This window comes from Temnothorax nylanderi, unplaced genomic scaffold, assembly GCF_030848795.1.
Source record: "Temnothorax nylanderi isolate EJ_2023f unplaced genomic scaffold, tnyl_v1.0 TNYL_tig0430_pilon, whole genome shotgun sequence".
In the NCBI taxonomy this organism is placed as follows: Eukaryota; Metazoa; Arthropoda; class Insecta; order Hymenoptera; family Formicidae; genus Temnothorax; species Temnothorax nylanderi.
The window spans coordinates 41446-61139 of record NW_027249492.1 but is presented as its reverse complement, the minus strand read 5'-3'; the positions used below and the strand labels follow the sequence as shown (position 1 = coordinate 61139).

The following is a 19694-nucleotide window of genomic DNA, read 5'->3' as shown; positions in this document are numbered from 1 at the left end:
TGTAATATCAAAGCGCACGCTGTCATAGCTGCGTAGAAACATGATATGATAACTTTCACGAATGTTATCTGATGATCCTTGCGAGTATGAATGATCAAAGCAAGACAACTATATAAAATATCGAAAGCGTTATTACAATCTCACGCATTAATCCTCTAACTCGCGAGACTTTAGAATGTAAATAAAAAATAATTTTTAATCATTTTTATTAAAAATGGCCAGATCTCATTTCTAGTTTCTCAAAAAGACAATCAATCATATCTTAATTTATGTATCTATAAACAGTATGTATACATTTTATACATAGTACACATTTAATTGCAATCGAATACTCAGTCATCTAGAGAGGATTAATACGGCAAAGTCACACGTTGTTGCTTAAATCATATATAATATGTCACAGCATTACCAGGCGCGCCTACCAGATGTGGATGAGTAAATGAGTAATATAAACGTGATAACATGAGATAAACTCGGACGGACAGGGGCTTTTGTTGATATGGCCCAAAGCAAAGTTACCTGTATGTTTGTATGTGATTGAACGGCCTCTTATCGTCGCCGTTCACCATCATAGCGGGACCTGTTGCAGTTTGGAGCGGATGTACCGATTGCTGTACGGACGATATCTGCTGCGACTGATTCGTCAAATGCGTGGACTCCAGATGGCTGTAAAAAGGGATTGCCAGCCACGATAATGCACATGCACGCATGCAAATATACGTATGTATATATGTAAAACTACCGTGACAATTCGTATCACAATATCAAATGGCAAACATCGAGGGACGCGCTCGTTTGTTTCGAGGGAAAGCACGCGGATCGGGTAAATTAATCCACTGATCATCGTAGCGAGAGGCTTCACTCACCCCGGAGGCGTAATCGATGTGTGATGAAGGCCGGAGATCATCGGTCTTCTAATGTCTGCCCCATTTTCCGAGGTGCTCCTCTCTAATCTCCTCTTTTCCAGTTGATCGTGCAGTATCATCGCCTACAAGAGATTTCGCATGAGAGCGTGAATTATAATTTTTAACATCTTCGTAAAAGACATCTTAACAATTAAACAGGGACAGTTTTTAAGCTTAGCGTTAATTTAACTTCATCTTTTTGATCTGTTTAAATTTAGGATTAAAAATCTCCATCTCTGGATAAGAAATAACGTTCTCAATTAGCTCTTAATTAACATTATGTTCTGTCCTAGAATTACATTTTGTCAATTATTTTTATTATAAACTTCGAAATAAATTCTTGTTGAAGAAAAATCAATCTTCAATACGTGAAAAAAATCACAAACATGAGAAAGCACATGATTTCGTCATGCATTAAATATACACAAATGCTCACTATTGATGCAGCATGCGTCCGTAATTTTGAAACATCGTTAACGTGACGTTTTATTGGGTCAAGGCTTTATAACGAGATTTGAGCGACAGCCAACGGCTCGTCGAGACAACTATCATTACACGTAGCTCGACTTGAGATCTATTCGACAGCTAAATATAGCGGCTATGTCATCCTTTAAATTCCGTAGTACAGTCTATTGCTTAAACACTTACTTCAGACAGAAATCTAAATAGTACGATAAACTTTTGATAACACAATAGCAGATATATCTTTTCCTAATCACTTATCAGTACCGTACTAACTATGCTCCTATCTCTTATAAAAACCTTTTCTATCTTGAATAGTAGTCATGGTAAATCATTCGTATGAATAGATACGGCAATCGATATTTTTACTTGCTGAGTATAAGAACTAGAGAAGACTGAAACTAGAGAACTGAAATTATTCATATACTCGAAAAAAAGCAAATAATATTATTAATGAAATATAAAAATGTGTACTTCAGTATTTTTCATAACTTAAATATCTTTTCTCTTGAAATAATCAGAATCACTATCTGGTTTTTGCGCAGGTGCTTGCATATTAGCCTACCTTGCCCAACTCATCCTCCAGGGACGTGTGCTCCCCGGGTGAAATCGTGCTGGGTGTCGACGTGCCGCTACAGGATCCGTTCACGCCTACCTCGTGCGGTAGCGTTATCGAGAGCGGAGAGCATTCTTGCCGCCACAACCCGCGAACTTCGCCGTCGTGTACCTGCACGGTGGCCAAAAGGAGGCATGTAAAATCGTGAGTTGTGTGCATTTTGCGCACTAGAATAGAATTTTATTCGTGCACTTTGTACAATGATTTTGATCAAAATGATCAAATGCGAAATCACTCGCCTCTCTCTCTTTTTGTACAATAAATTTATACACAAAGATTGTATAAAAATTTACAAAAAGATTATATCTAACAATTTTTCTAAAACAGTACTAAGAGGTCATATGAATAAAAAAACTAAAAACTTAAGAAAGAAGTCTAGGACAGCATTTGTTTTAAAGAAAAGATATGAAGTAAAAGTATGACCCACAGTGTGCTACTGTTACAAAATATTCTAATAGACACATCTACTAATGTCTACCTCTTTATTCACGCAAATAAGTATTTTAACTATACGTGTATAAACAAATGCTGTAATATCTTCGTTTATTTCTTCCAGCATTTTCTTCGTTAAAAAAAAAACAGAGATATTTGCTTCACTTTAAACATTACATGATGCAATATGTTTATTTATTATGTTTAATATCTTTCGAAGTTTCCTTCAAAGAAGCAAAAGCGAAAGCGTTTGTGCTTCGGTTTATTCATATGACCGATTATCCGCACTGGATCTTCGGATCAGAGATCCACGGGCAATTCGGCAGTGGACTCGCCGAATAGCTTCGCAAGGAGATAGCTGTAGAGCGTGTGCAGAAGATGTAGCGATAGCGGAAAGGCCACGAGAGCGACGGCGAAACTAACCGCGCTGTGGATCTCCTGGGACCAACGTTTGTCGACGCCGTCGCTGGTGCTGTACCCGCTGTCGACGTTGTGCCGTCGGTGCGACCTCGTGTCCAACGTCGCGTGACCCCTCGCGTCCAGAGGTGCCCGCCGCGTTCGACCGCCTCTGGCTCTCTCGTGTTTCGCTGCCTGCCTCTCCAAGTACTTGAAAATGTGCGTTCGCCCGCGAATGCATAGCTGAAACCGGCAGTGAGAGAACGATCACCTTAGCCATATGAAATATCGGTGTTCTCAGTGAAAGAAAGACGACCCATATTTCCTTCGTTTTGTTGCCTCCCAGCGATATATTGAGTGATATTGAACGTTCTCGAGTAGCGAGGTATTGATTCATAAAACTCAAATAAAGCCTCGAATAAAGTACAAAGCGAAAGGCACCGGTTTCGCAATCGATTCCGTAGGCAGACTGTGACCGAAGGAAAGTTCAATGGATGAAGTAATATCGCGTAAGGTTTTATTAGAAAAAATCCGCTGAAGGAAGCGCGTAGGAGGACGTATCGCGGGAAGGAGATTTGAGCGCTTAAGCAAAAACGAACGAGTCATTAATGCTAATGCTCACCGAGGCAGGCGGCGAGGTCAATGGATTGTCGGACAGTCTGAAATCCACTAAGCTCTTCATCTTCCTCATCTCATTTGGAAGCACGGATATTCGATTGCCGCTAATATCCAGCTTCACGAGCCTCAGGTACGTCAGTTCTACATGAAAAAAATGCGATTTAAGAACCTAATTTCTCATATTTGATTTGTCAAAACTAATTGTAAGATGCTTATCTCTCCGTCAAAATAATCGTATATTTTAATATTTCTCCTAAATCTCTTTTCAATTAAAATCAACTTGGCTTTACAAATAAATTAAAAAATGATCTATTTAGAATTGATTTATAAAGATTGACTCTTTCTGTAGCGAACGCTAACTTTGTTAGAGCTGATTTATTGAGAGTTAGTTTTAAATTCCGAGCAGGTTTTTAGCAAGACAAACCTTTTTTCCAAACAGATTGATACAATTATTTCTTAATTGCGATTAACGCGGCGAGTTTATCCAAGCGTGATAAGTATCTGTTGTATGTATCGCGAGCGAATTAAAAAGGCGGGCCTACCTATAGGCAGGTGCACCAGCAAGTTGCTCCTCAGGTCTAGAGACCGGAGCCGCGCAAGGTCGCCCATTCGAGGTGGAAGACTCGTGATTTCGTTGCAACCTGCGTCCAGTTCTGCCAATGCTGTCATCCTGCCCAGTTCGTCCGGCAGAGATGCTAATCTGTTGTGCGCGACTAGCAAGGTCTGAAGGGGTAGCCTGCATATCTCTCGAGGTAGCGACGTCAATTGGTTTCGACTGCGGATCAGGATATTGTTTTCTTTAAATAAATTCACTGGAGACTTCTCGCTAAAGCTATATTCACCGCCGTTTGAGACTTCTTTCAAACAAATAATCGATTACTACACAAACATCAATTACTTAATTTTAGTAAATTATCGTAATTATTAGGAACAATTTGTAGAATATTTCAGAATAGGATATCAACTTTTTTTCTTTTTCATCAAAACTACTTTCTTTAAATCGAAGAATTATTCAATAAATAATTTCATGAGTATACTAAATAATTACTTCAATTATTGTAACTCCGAATAACTCTTAAAGTATATACTTAAAAGTTTTAATTACACTGTGCTGCGTAGCGAGAGCTTAACGTTATCGGCGTTGTTACGCCATATCATACAGGATGCCTACGATACTGTATCGCGCGATCCAATGTGTGTGTAATATGTATGTAGTATGTAGATATGTATATACCAACCTAAGATCGAGGTAGTTCAGGGATTGGAGCATTACGACGGTTTCCGGGATTATTCTTATGGCATTATGATAAAGATGCAGCTTTTCGAGGAATGGAAATTCCGTGACTTCCTCCGGTAACTCACTGAAACGATTCTTCGAAAGGTCTGTAACAGAAAGCAGATACTCGTTCTTATAACGTGCCAGACGATAAAGACACGACCAGGTCGCCACACTTTTGCCGTTAAAAAGAAGCCGTAATTTCACGTCGCGTGATTTCAGCAGGAAATTGGAACGCGTTATAAATACATAAACGGGAAAAAAATAAATAAATCTCGCGCTGAAACTGATTTGCAATTAAGAGCTGTCGAGCTCGGCATCAAAGTTCCGCATTCTCATTAAAGCGGTAGTTCGTCGCGTCGCAAAAGCATCGCGCAATAAAACGGCGTCTCTAAACGGCCGATGGGCCGATAAAACTCGTTAAGGAGCGGTGCTATCGAACTGTCTTAATAAGGCACCGATATCTCCCATGGCAACAGCTGTGTACATGGGTTGGGGAGTGATCTTAGGGTGTCGCTGGGGGGTTGTTATGAATGGGGCGGGCGACGGCCACGTGCGCGCACAGGCTCGAAACGCCAGGAAAAGGATAAGGGGTAGCTCAGCTGCTCCCGGCTTCGAACCTTCTTTCTGATCAATAACAGCCGTCCCCGAGTCCTGCGAATATACGTTTCGCGAAGAACCGTCGCCGATTCGCATGTAGAATGCTTCCGAAATAGCTATCGTTCTTTTAATGCGGACAGCAGGTATGAAAATGTCGCAAGCGCGTTTAAAATTAGGTACCTAATTACGTAAAATGTTGCGAAACTGATATTTTACCTAGATTTCTTAGTAAATACGTAAACACAACTGTCTCTCTTTCTATATTTATATTAAACTTTCGATCGCAAAGTATTAAATTTAATCTTTCCTTGGTTTTAAATATATTCTCTTAGGCATACATATTTTTAACATCAATGATGAAGCGAAGGGCGCGGTTACTACGACACTCCTGCATGAACTTGACATTTAAATCGCTTGGAGTGTTTATCATAATAGTCAAGACACTCAAGACCTTCTGATAGCCTTAAAATACAAAAGCCTTGATCTTATTTAATACAAGATGTCAACAGAATAATTAAGACGACACAACAGACAATGTTTTCAACCGACATCTATAGATGCTATAGCAATATGTAATTTTGTGCGTGTTCTACGTCTTTCTTCTTTTCTCTGTAAAGTATACCGGATAGATTAATTTACAAAAATTTTCCAAATATTATACCCGGGCCTGTAAGGAGAAAGTTAGATTCCGGCGAGTTTTCGTCGAACGATCAACGGAAATTGGCAATCGTTGCGTGCGAAGAATACGCGATTTCCTCTAACGGAATCGTAAGCAAAGTTTGTTCGGCGATTTTCGTCAATTCAATCGTCATTCTTTTTCAACGAAATAAATAAAGAGCATATGTCTTCACATAAATTTTGTTGCAATTCATGCATTACATTTACAAATATTTTAATACAAATAATGATTACTTCTGCATTTATATAAAATAAGATATTTAATAATTATAATCGGTTATAATTGTAACAATATGACGGTTGTATAAACCGATAATATTGTTAATTTATTTTCAAGTTCTCTCTCTTTTCTCTCTCGTTGATACATAATTACTGGAATCGCAGATTGCAATAACTCAATCTTGCGAATCGCACTCATAATTCACCATAGCAGTAAGATGTAATTCGTCTTCATTCGTCGAAAAATGTAGCAATTTACGCGGTTACGACCCGAGGGTGTGTCTTGACAAGCGTAACTTCGTTAATCGATCTCGATTCTTACATGCTGCGCGAACTAAACGTATTGAAACGGGAGCAATTCGAATGGGGAGAAATCTGAGGCGTGAATAGGGATGCCTACAACACTTTCATCGTAGCAAAGTATTTAGGTCTTTACTTTTAATGCTGCAAATCAATTTTTTAATCAAGTATCTGCACAATTGAAATGTTGGATAATATTAAAAAATTCTATATAATAAATAATTATATAAAACTAATGCGTTATTTTTATTTACTTTTTTTCGATAATTACATAAATAATCACTGAAAAAATTTCGAGAAGCATCTTTAAAAAATTGTATCGAATCAAATATCGATGTAGTATCAACTATCAAATAACTTGTCGAAGCATCAATATCTTTTGTCTAACTTGAGTTTGGTAATTTCTAAGTCTGATGGAGTACGGTCGATGTCCGCGGCGCAAGGGCGTCGGCCTGTCTGACGAAGACGGGGCTGGAACCCCCTTGCCAACCCCATGAGCGACTCCCACGCAATATTGGATTCTCTCTCAAGCACCGTCTCTTTGTGGCAAAGTGGTAAAATTCTGTGGCGACCAGTCGCGTCGTCGACATGCATTGTGGCTCTCTGTTGTAGAATTCGTCCCAACAACGCACGGCGTGTCATCATATTTCGTAGATTTAGACGTGTACGTTGCTACTGGAAGGCTTCTCCTCCGGTTCTCCCTTTCGCGAGACATAAAATTGTATCGGTGAAAGCATGGGAGGCAACATCAAGGAGCGACTCTCGTCTCTGAATACGTTCGTTAGTGCGCTAGAAGTCGGCGGAAAAATTCTTGTTTCTATTGTATTTCAAATAATAAGTTGAAGAGATTTACTTACATTTTCTTAAATATTGTTATCAATTAATTATATTTTAATTATAGAATACCAAATACCATATCTATTTAATTATATCTACATTTAATTATACAAAACTGTGCGTTTTGTGAGAAGAATGTAAAAACTTGTGTCTTTATTTCTTCAAGACCGAAGGATACATCTTCTTTATAATATTATTAAATTTATAATATTATATTATTGTTTAAACTTATAGATCTCAAGGAACATCTATAAATTTTTTTAGAATCTTTGACAAAGTTTTAGATTGTTTAATATGCCGCGGACGCTAATGTCCCCATATACCGTGATAGGTGCCGAAAAAGAGTGTACGATTGCAGGGTTAACATAATATATGATGGCGTTTAATAATAATGTGGAACTGAGATAAATATATAATACAATATTAATTATAATTAAAATCTTCTTGTAGATAAACTATAATTTGAAGCTGTTATAATTTTAAAAATCATTAATATAGTTTTTACATTACGCAAACACAACACAACATACACACATTGAATTATTGAGTTAAATTATAGTTTTTATTCTCGTGCGATTTGTGAAAACGAGATTTTATCTTTTTATGCCGCATTATCAGTCAGCATGACGGATGTTAGTCATATATACTGATTTCAAATTTAGGAATGGCCGATAAAAATCAGCGGAACCGCGCGTGCGAAAGACTCTCTATAAATATATATCTACACTTCCGTTCCTAACGGTCAGACGGACACGATAAATATCGCGGCCGTGCCCTTCGCGATGATTGTACAGGACGTTTCAGAAAGGGTCGTTGCACCGGAAAATTTCAAGGACCAAGGTCGAGGTCCTGCCGTCGAGGATCGATACGCAATTGCGTGACAGACGCGCACACAGTGACATTATTTGCTGATAAAGGGCGTGGCAGTTTTATAAGCCTATACACATCTTGCTATCCCAGATTTACCTTATCTAAGATAAAGGCAATAGCAAACGATCAATTAAGAAATATTCTTAAACTATTTGTCCTTCTTGCTAAATAAGAATGTTATTTTTATTATATTTGGGACATCAATCAAGATATAATTTTTTACAAATACTGCTAGATTGACTATAAAATATAACTGTAAAAACTGCAAAACTGTACTCATTTCTATCAAAATTTGCGAGTTGCAATGTATTAAATTATTGATCATTGATCAGTATACATTGATTTTTTCAAATAACGTAATCCCGAATATTTGGCTGACAAAAATAATATAATATACTCGAACATGAAGTCATTTGATTCATAAGAATCACAATAGCTCGATAAGAATCGAGGATTAAGAAAGAAAAAAGTTTTATTATGATAAGTGTAAATCAGAGATAGACGCGTCAAGTTGCAAAGTCGAGTAGAGGATTTGCTTATCTAGCGGACTTCACGTGAAAAAAGACAATACCACTTTGGTGGGAAACGAAGTTGTGGAAAACGTCTGCTCCGCAGTTTCCACATTAATTTCCACGTGCTGAAGAACACGAGGCCATCGGCCCGGATAAATGTCCGACTAGGCGAGACAGTCGCTCTTTGACGCTCACGTCTGGCGGCGTCTCTGCCCACCGTTTCTTTCTCTTGGTCAGGTTTCCATCTAAGTGCGCGACCACGAGAGACGCGCGTTCTCGTAACCAGGTAGCCTTGAAGGCCGAGCCCGGTCATTTCCTCGAACCTTAAGGGGATCCTATAGTGGAGGCCGAACTTCCTCGACGTCGGTAATGTCAACATTTCTAATTCTGTTTTCTATGTTATATATCTATATCTGTCCTTGTCTAACGAGAGGCATCTGTCCTTGTTCGATTGCTGCGCCATCTCTCGCTACACGCAATACTGTTTATCCTATCTACCTGAATGTGCTTTTGCTTAATAAAACTTCATTAGAGAAAATCTTTTTTTCTAGGCGTTGAATCTTAGTTCTATTTACACATTATTGTTTCTACATGTTGTCCTTAGTCCGCCTGGGTGTCATTTTATATATATAAACTGCAGTATTTTTGTTATTGTCGTCAGATGACAGCTGTATGTGCCTAAATTAGTAAAATTTTTAATTTTTTTTCGTTCCCGATATGAAATCGTGTGTCGCGGACTAGATTTTTGTGCGTACTTTAATTCTGTAAAAGAATTTTGCAATTCTGTAAAGCCAATTCAACGATTTCTTAAAATAAAAAAATGTCGGTAACTACTGCCACTATAGGATCCCCTTAACTGGCCGGCTCTGTCGTGTCGTGTCACAGTGCAACGAATAAATCGTCACTCGCGGAATGAGAAAAATCCGAAGGGGCCATGTATCGAAATTAACAAGGGATAAAAAAGATAGATATCTATGTGTTCATTTCGATGAAACTCGCAGAATAAAAATAAAAATGTTTTCTCTAAAAATTATGTTACTCCGAAATAAGAGAGAATAGATGGGAGAATAATATTATATTAACAGCATTAGATCTAATTGGAAATAATCTTGTTAATTCAAGAACGTATTAAAACAAATCAATAACAAATATTTCTTTTGTTGAAATAAGAACATGATATATTGAATTAACAATTAGATTATTTTATAGACTAATTACACTATTAATTAGACTAATATATTTTCTTATTTTAATTAGATGTTAATTGGACTGATATATCTTTTTTCCCGTGTATGTAAAATGTAAATGTTATACCTCCCCACCTGACAGAGAACATTGCAATTATAAGATTTAATCGTTTTAATAATATATTTTTTAATTAACTTTATACAATTTAATTATAGTATAGGTACTGACAAAACCACTCAAGTATATTCGTAGTGTACGAGATAGATGTGTGTATACGAAATGTAGAATTCAATTACAAATATGAATCCGGATAGCGATTAGGATGCACCGCATATAGACCACGTATATTTCCCTAGGGCGAGATAGACTGTTCAACGGCGTTACTGAATGGATAGAGGAGTTTGTTTAAGCTTAGAGAGCCGGTTTAGCGCGACCCTACCACCTGAGGATATGATGACGCATGATAGAGCTAGTAGATGACAGGAACGAAGCGGCTCTTTTGAATACCAGTCTATAGAAGGGACTGTGAATATCCGACTTATAATGATAAAACTCGAAGCACTTGCTCCATTCTCGCAGAGAAGCAGCTTACTTTCTTTTATAAGCAAAGTTACTTCCTTTTTTAAATTTATCTAATTCTTACATGTGTCAGCCGTAAGCGTGAAATAATATCCATATTTCTTATAAAATAGGAATTGTAGGATTCTATAGACATTCATATTTTCTAAAAATAAAAATTCAATATTATTTTAACCTTATATATGTTCCATTCAAGGAATAAGGAAAAATTTGAAGAACTGATAATATGTTATGTCTGTAATTTAACATATTGTATATATATAAAACGCACTACTATTGCTCATCGTAATTTCGATAATAAAAATGTTATCTCTTTAAAAGTTATGTAATGTATTTATGTATTCAACGAACTAAGAAAAAATATACAAGATATAAACTGTTATCTCTTTTCTCATAAAGAATGTTGCGGTTGTCAAATTTAATTATGTATTTAATTCAACGCAGAATCTGTTCTTTATAATTTAATTATAATTACACTAAAACTACTCAGATTAATTCGTAGTATATAAAATAGATCGGTTTATTATGCGTGCGATATCGTCGCACCCCTATAACACGGGCTCGTATATTTGCCTCACGCGTTTGAGTATGGATATATAAACCCCGATGCACACGAGGAACGAATTCCTCCGGTTTCTGGGTGTGTCTCGCGCGAATCGTTCGCTGAAGCGAAAAAGTCGCGTCTCCGTGACACGTCGCGTCGTCGTCGGCCATGACTTGCAGGTGAAATTGACTTCTCGTTAATTGGAACGCGTCACGCACCCGACGTTCGCGGGAATCTCTTCTCCGATGTAGGAAAATGTAAACTTTGAAGGCGCACGGAAATTGGCCTTTATTGATCGCTCGGTATTATCGGAAGATGTTATTGTGCAATACCCGTCTAAAAATAGATGGAACGTAGCAACGGCTCGTTTTAGAAAATATAGCGGTAAAATATAGATTAAAAAAGACGAGCAGATTCTTCGGATTTTATATACCTACGGCCGTATCGCGCGCAGCATTTCCGGTCGAAATTTTTGTTCCACATTCGACGTCCTTTTGGTTTTATTTTGACAGTCTCGGGATTTCTCTTGGCAGCATCGCGCAGCGAACGTTCGCCAACATAAGAATGTATTTCTGTCGAATGACGGACCTTGTTTGCGACGGTGTAATAACGTAACATAATATCGATTCTGCGCGCCAGCCGACGTTCCGCTCGTTACGATCAATCGGTGATAAGTATTACGCCAGCGATAAGTATATCCGGCGCCGTAATCATCGCATTAGCTCCTCCGAAGCTGTAGTTCACATAATACGAGAGCTAATGTAATACTCGCGCCAGACAACGCGTGAAAAGACTTCCCAGCGTTTCTTTTAACAGTGGGAACAAGAGAAAAAAAGAAAAGAAATGTGTGGATGAACACGTCCACGTGTGGTCTCCTATATCCACGGTGTCTTGGACTTTTCTCATTGTCGTCACGTACTCGCGACCGCAGAAAGTAACGGCTGGGAAGGAGGAATCTATCGCTGGGGCACGTTCTCGAGAAGAAGCGCGACTTTACGTCGTTAAGTTATCCCGCGCCGAGATATACGCGGGGCCGTAAGAGCCCTGCACGTAAGGGCCGCCTCGAAACCGTGGAGGCAGAGGGCGATCGATAACGGCCCCATGGTGGTAAATATTGCCCATGGGGTTGCCGCAGTCAAGTACGCAAGCAAGGTGCTCCGCGAGCGAGCCGTTGCTCACTCCGCCGTGCTGGGCGCTTCGCGCTACGAAACAAAGTGAAATATTCACGCTCTTATCAGCGTGAAATTTGACCGAGTTACCTCTGCGGGAGATTGGCCGGAAGGCTTCGTGCAAAATGCACCGTACGAGACTGCGTCCACTGCAGTGAAAGCTGTTTGCATAGGAAAATATCGAAATAAAAAAAGAAGCAAGATTTCTTTAAGAATTTAGAGATTCTTCAATCTCGCAGATTTTTATTCATTTTCTTTTTCTAAATAATTATAATTGATATACGGAACTATTATGCGATATTTAAGCAACATTTCACTAATATGATTATCTCGTTAATTTTTGTCGGGACGTGATAAAATAGCTAGAGAACGATACACTTAATAGATATTATATCTCTTTTGCCATTGTTTCATTTAAACTCGTAACATAACCGCGTTGTCTATATTCGTTCGATTTCAAATACTTATTGTGCATTTTCCCGACGCACAAAGTAATATAAGGTCTCCAAATAATATAAGATCGAGAGAGCCGTAGCTCAAGCCTCTAGATCGTCTTTACGACATTGTCACTGTGACGTAGCGCAAACTTCGTTAGTTCCGCTGTGACGCAAAGAATTACCGACTAGACCAGCGGGAAGACTCGATAAATTCCTCTCTTCCAAAGCGAAAGGACTCTTTCGAGAATTGCTGCCCCATTCGAGAGACGCGACAAGTCATCGCGCACTTCGCATGCCTGGTATAGAGCGCGATTCTCTCACGTAATTGACTTTCGCCGTCGTCGTCCTCGTCACGCGGTGGCGACATATGACGCCGCCGTGGAGGCCGTGAAGAAAAACGACATCGCGGGAGAGACAGCACCGGTGAGAAAGGGAAGCGGAGGGGGGAAAGAGAGGAATTGTGCGCGAAAAGAAGAAGTTCATGGCGCATCCGTCCGGCGACTTGAGAAAACGCTTCTTCGTCGTCGCGTGCTGTCCTTGAACCGCGTCGCTATTGCCGTGTCATTGGCGGGTGAAATCGCGTCAAAGACGAAGAAGAGGTGCACGACGAGGTGGAGAACCGCACGTGAGAGCGAGGAGGGAGCTCTACTTCTCTTTCTCGCTCGTCGTGCTTTTGTGAGGGCCGCCACAACTTCCGGCGACGCGCGGACGCAAGTTACGGACGAGACTGGCATACTCGATCGGATGCCATGCGGAATTCAAGAGCTCGCCATCGTCTGAGCGAAACTCGGTGACGTTCGCCGACTGCAGACGTTGGGTATTTATCGCGGTAGCCATTAGTGACTAATAATAATGCCTGATGAATTTTTAAGAATATATTGATCGAATCACACATTGAAGCTATACATTTTTTAAAAGCAATTTCGACTACGAATATATTATAGTAGCACTTTTATTTAAATTATTTTTTTCCGTGTAGATATAAATAAAAATAATGAAATAATGTTAATAGGCAGAGCTGCTATTTTCAAAAGTATAGGTACAGTTATTTGTATTATTTATATGAAATAAAATAGATGTGATGTCGCACAGCCGAATCTGCATGTTTAAAATTGATATTCAGTTGAAACATTTTCGTGCTTCCGGCAAGATTATTGAATTCGCCGGAGCTGTAACGCCTGGAAATCTCATACGCGCGATCTGATGGACGGTGTTTGGATTCCGTCTAAGCCCGGCCGTCAGAGATAATTTCCACGGCAGCGAGTCGTCGACCATCTGGTCTAACGCAACGATTCGACCAGGCATGAATTGCGCGCGTGGAAGCTCGCGGAGAATTGAATTACGCAACGTTGAAAACAATGTAGACCAATGCCGGGGCAATTTTTTCGGATGTGTGTGAGAGAGAGAGAGGGAGAAAAGAGAATTAAATTCATACCAATTAAGAAATAAATATTACGGTCGAAGCGAAATTTGCTCCAAATTTTGCTCGAAAAGATCCGGCAAATGAGAGACGGTGATATTTCTGAAACGTCACGTTTTCAACGATCCGGTTTGTACGTGGACGAGATGGCTGATGCGTGTCGAACAGTGCGTCGCATTGTGCACGCAGCAGTCTCCGGCGACGCGTTCGGCCGTGCGTGATTATAGATGTATGTACATTTGGTGGACGTGCCGGTGTGCATGCACGGACGCAAACGTACGGCACGGGGGAACAAAGGAGACGTTTTTTTCCCCGTCGAGAATGTTTCGATTTTACGCTGGCGCCGATATACAGGGTGTCTCATTGTCAGCCAATTTTTTAATTCTGCTAACCTGGTGCCTCGATCAAAATTTGTAGTCGAGTATCGGAGTGTCGGTAATTTTTCGATTATAAAGAAGCTAAGGGATCTTTATGAATTAAATTTCAGCGACGTATGCGAAGAATAAATTCACCATTGAAATATAGAGAGAATATCTATTGAATGCGTTGTTATTTATCAAAGATACACGCGGTGGTTTCGCAACGTTTCCGTCGCTGATTATATTCGCTTTATTTTTCCGCGTGGATTCTACTTCCGCGCGCATTGTTTGCAGCAAAGTCTCAAAAGATTTTTTTATTAGTTGCATCGTTCTTTTAATTACTACAGTCACTGATGAAAAGATCTTTCTTTTTCTTCTTTACGGAGGACCGGTGTCAAATACGTTATTGTGCTCGACGCAAAAAAAAAGACGTTTGTGCAGCTGCAGAAAAAAGGTTTGCACTGGAGAGAAAAGCTCGAGAAAAGATGCGCGGATAATACTATTTCCCGATGGAAGCGCAATCAAGGATAAACGCGGAGATTTCATTATGACGATTACGCAAAAATCGTTAGAAACAGAATTGCAGAAAAGAATTTCATTTACACCGTTGCGGTGCCAGATGCAGACTTATTATATCACAAATTTATAGTAATTGCGCATTTGCGCGATTATTAAAGATCGTAATTAATTTCAGGGCATACGCTAATGAACAAAAGCGTTTAACTGCGACACTTAATGTGAATAATTAAAGCAAGTAGCTAATATGCCATTAGATCGCAATTAACAATGATAATTACCCACACCTTGTATTACGGAGAATTAGCGTCATAAAGAATATTAATAAATGTTACGAAGAATATTGTTAATTAAAACGCGCCCGCACATGATTGCTCCTCCCCGAGATTGACATCTCTTCTATCACTGTAGTCGTTTCTGTTATCGCGATCTCGTATGAATCAGTTTGAGGATGCGGCTGGCGAAAGGCTAAAAGACGCCTCTGTTCCCCGTAATTTGTGCTCAACAAATGACGACTTGAGATGATCGTCGAGGCGAATTCGTCGGTCTCCGTTTCCACGCGTATTATCCACGCGCGGTCGCGCCTCCTAATTTAAACCAGCGAAGCGAAGAGTCGCGCTTTCGCAGATTGAGTTAGCCTTAATGATGAGGCGGCCTACAAATTATACCGACGTGCTGTCGACGACGCGACGCGACGCCGTGGAAGAGAATTAGAAAACTGATATCTAGGCATTCGTGAAACACGTTCATAAAAAATACTTATAATTATTTTCCTATTAAAGAGATAATTAATATGTGCAGATAAAGTTTATAATTTATCATAAATTGTACAACAAGCGATTTTGGGAATAGTATCAACATACACAAATACAACAAATCATAAAGTATTTTAATATTTTTCACGAAATTCTTTTAATTTAGAAATTGTGGTTTTGACGTTTCTAATAAGGAAATTTGAATTCTCCGAGTCATTTAGAAAATCTTGGAGTAAAGTAAATGACGAAAGATTGTATTGTCTCGTATATATGTCTTCTATATTCATCCGCCGCTCGCACTTGGCTATCGGACTTTTATTCGTCGTTCGCGATACATTATTCCGCTCGCGATAATGCTTTGTGCTAAGGGTGCAAGTCACAATAATGGAGGCTGTACATTTTCAGGCGCGGATATGGCACTCGTCGAAAAAAGAACACGAGGGATACGAGCCGTCCCCTTCTCTACATGTTCGCGTATTTTCACGCATATTTCATATCAGTGAATAACGTTCGAATACGAACTCACGCAGCGCGCAAATGTTTCAATCGTGTGTTTCGTCGCGTATGCACACACGAAGGTGCGTTCAGCGGAAAGCGGCTTTGATCTTTCGATCGTTACTACTCGCGAAGCGAGGCACTCGGCAAACTGAATCGTGTTGTCACCCGCAGCTGCAGAGAAATTACCTTATCGAAGGACTAAAGGATTCGTTACTGTCATTGCTGGTCGTAACTGCGAATCGATGGTTACCGACCGAATGTGATTTTCGATCAAATTAATCCACCTTTATTTCAAAAGCAAATCTGACCGAGATAAGATTTAGCTCAATTTTTTTTTATTAAAATAAAATTTTATTTAAATGAAATGCATTATATTTACATATTACGTAATATTAAAAAAGAAAAATACGGATTATATTTTTTATCCGGATGCAATTGCGAAGAGTTACAATAATTGTTTAACCTTATTCTTTTAAATTAAATATTAAAAATTAAATCAAACTTTTAGAAACTTTTAGAAATGTTAAGAACTTTAATAGCTTTAATTAAAACTGAATATTAGGGGAAGTTAATCTGAATCAAATTCTAATTCCGAAAATTTATGATCTTGCAGCAGCTAGAAAATAAGAGTTATCCATAAAGATGGATTTTTTTGTGCTGCAGTCTCGCAATCTTGCAATCTCGTAAATCGCGATTCGTGTGCAAATTGCGTTAGCAAGAATACATCGCAGATTGGCTGCGCTGATAACCCCTGTGCTTTTATCTTGTCAGATAAATTTCGCGCAATGGGAGCACCACGGCGAGTTCGAACAATATGAGCGATCGGAAGGAGCGATATTTTACGTGTAACAATGGGAGCCATGAGATAACTGCATTTTCGGCGGTGCACGCGACTGAAATTGACGATTCTTAGCAAATTGGTTAAACAACGGGGCCCATAATAATGCAGAAGCCAACCCTCATTACGGAAAATTTGTCCGCCATCCCTCTTTCGTGATCATATGAAAAATGAGGCTATTCTCATATACAATCACTCTCAAAGAATCTCTTCCATCTCTCAAAGAATTAATCATTGAATTTCATTCGGTATTAATAAAACGTTAAAATATTAAAAGGAATTTTCGCGTTTCCAATTTTGCGGATGTCCACGAAAAATTGCGACCTAAATATGCCACAAACGCGCGATATATCATTATCAAATTATAATTCATACGAGTGAAAAATATAGGGCACACTGTAAAGCCGTGCGTGACTGTGAAATTAAATTCTTTTTAATCGTACAGCCCAAAAGAGATATCGGACTATGTCATTTTTTATTAAACAGCGTAGCTGTTTTAAAATCCGAAGTTTATACTTTCTTCTCAATATCCAACATAAATAATTATATGAAGTTTTTTATTGCGTATACTTTAAACTGAAAAAAAATGACAAAATACAATGAATGTAAGTAAAATTTATGCGTAAATCGAGTTCGATTGAAAAAATTATGCTAATTAAATAGCTATACGTGACACTGGAGGACAAATAATCCGAGTGACTTCACCGTGTATAAATCGGGAAGTTAAAGACAGAGACAAACCTGTTCTTTTCAGTTATTCTGACACTTTCTGCATTTAAAGTAACACAGTTGTGCGCGCAGGCTTTGGTGAAAGAGAAAGGAGACAGAATGAAAGAGTAGTACAACTGAAAAGAACATGCCTTAATGACTAAAGTCGCGTCCACCTTAAAAAAAAAGAATAGATGATGCATCGATTGTTAGATAAATCTTGAAAAGTCTTCGGAGTTTTACCTACGGGAATTTCTATGAATGCATAAATGCCTATACGTGCCTGAGGCATGAAAGGGTACATCCGAAGCCTGATATCATACATTTGGTCATGGTTGCATTGAAGCCGTGCATAATGACAGTCAGTTTCAAAAGACGTGCGTATATATTTCTTAACGCGGTCCTTTCTGGAAATGATAAAGATTGGCTCGGGGAATAGCAAATTAACCGAGAAATCTGTAGGTGGTCTCTCTCGGGATACTCCGCGTCGGAAGAAAACAATTTTCGATTCGAGCGAAACGCGCTCGTAGGACGATTATTCACTCGGATTAAGCGCTCGACGATAATAGTAATGAATCGGTCTTTATAGCGCTCGTAAATACGAAAGATGCCTAGTCAATCGGCGTCGTGTAGCAAGCGCAAATGCGTAACCGCTTGCACATAAACGGCGACCGTTGACGTTCCATCGCGTCAATTTATCTGTAGATAACGCGGCCGAAGAGTCGACTTTGAAGTCGATGGGATCGATATATGGGTCATACCGTAACGATAGACGCGAAGGATTGTGTATACTAGGCATTATAAGCACCTTTAACGTTTACTATACTTTCCATGTCGAAGCATAATGCCAGCGTATCTAGATGCCAGCGTTATTATCATTATTATCATTAATGATAGCAACAAACACAGCTATAATGAGATGATCGATCAATAACAGCTGGTATACGTGACATATATTTGAAGAAATTAAATAAATATTTTTTTAAGTCAGTTTCACAGAAGATAAAGTATCTCCGATATTTTTCATCTTTTGCGATACGTTAGTGACCAATATATATCGATATTTCGGTTTTGATTTAGATACCTTAAATTAATCTAAAAATTAATATATACGGTCGTATTTTACGACGGAATTAGAACATTATTGCATCGCAAAGGAATTAAATTTCATATTTTAATTTATGTATATATATATACGTTTGAAGCTCAATCACAATGGAAACTAATCATCGTTATATTTACGAGGATCAAAACAAAGATGTGCGATTCTTCTTTGCAGCGTATACACATGTGACATTTAAAACGCAGTTGAATGGTAGACGGGACGTGTTTGTCGCCCTGGTTTCCTTTCTGCATGTTTTCTCGAGTTTCCACATTTTCAAACCCTAAAGCACTTGGCATAGATGATACAAACAAAGTGTTCCTTTTCTAAAAGTTAAGATGCATAGTATGACATGTGACTATTACGTTGTCTCTTTCTTAGGAATATACATATAATATATATATATTATATATTTTTATAACTTTCCCATCCCTTTTTCGCAAATTTAGTATTACTCAATATTTAATATTATTTTAAAAATGTGCATTATTTTGCATGAAATTAGATATTATCTCAATAATTATCTATATAAATTTTCACCTTGACGCATGTATCATAAACTATTTGTTTGTTATTACTTTATGTATATGTATACATATACATACATAGTTTACACAAACAAACTAATAGACTTTTAAATGCAAAACATTATTGATATAAATATATCACAGGAAAAAATGCTCTATTTATTGATTTGTAAATTCTAACATAAAAATATCAAGTGATAATTGTAGCGATAAAAGCAAATGTTACAATAGGTGTATCACGAGTCGAAAAGAAAAAAAAGTCCAACCACGGCTCGCACAGCTTTCCTCTAAGGCCTCTAAGCTATCGATAACCTGCGGAAGATACTTTTATCT

At 38.5% G+C, this 19694-nt stretch overlaps 1 protein-coding gene across 3 annotated transcripts in view; it reads right to left on the bottom strand.

Annotated features, from left to right (window-relative positions):
* The window catches only part of Lrch (Leucine-rich-repeats and calponin homology domain protein), a 49813-nt gene that overhangs the window by 16747 nt on the left and 13372 nt on the right, over nt 1-19694 (bottom strand). For 2 of the 3 annotated variants that reach the window (XM_071721644.1, XM_071721645.1), the window contains exons 2-8: nt 4668-4812; nt 3972-4204; nt 3434-3570; nt 2839-3054; nt 1933-2094; nt 867-988; nt 520-666 (exon numbers count right to left, since the gene is read on the bottom strand). In XM_071721644.1, the coding sequence (XP_071577745.1) occupies nt 520-666; nt 867-988; nt 1933-2094; nt 2839-3054; nt 3434-3570; nt 3972-4204; nt 4668-4812 (1162 nt within the window). The remainder of the gene's footprint in view (nt 1-519; nt 667-866; nt 989-1932; nt 2095-2838; nt 3055-3433; nt 3571-3971; nt 4205-4667; nt 4813-19694) is intronic. The other variant, XM_071721646.1, reaches the window with a different exon arrangement.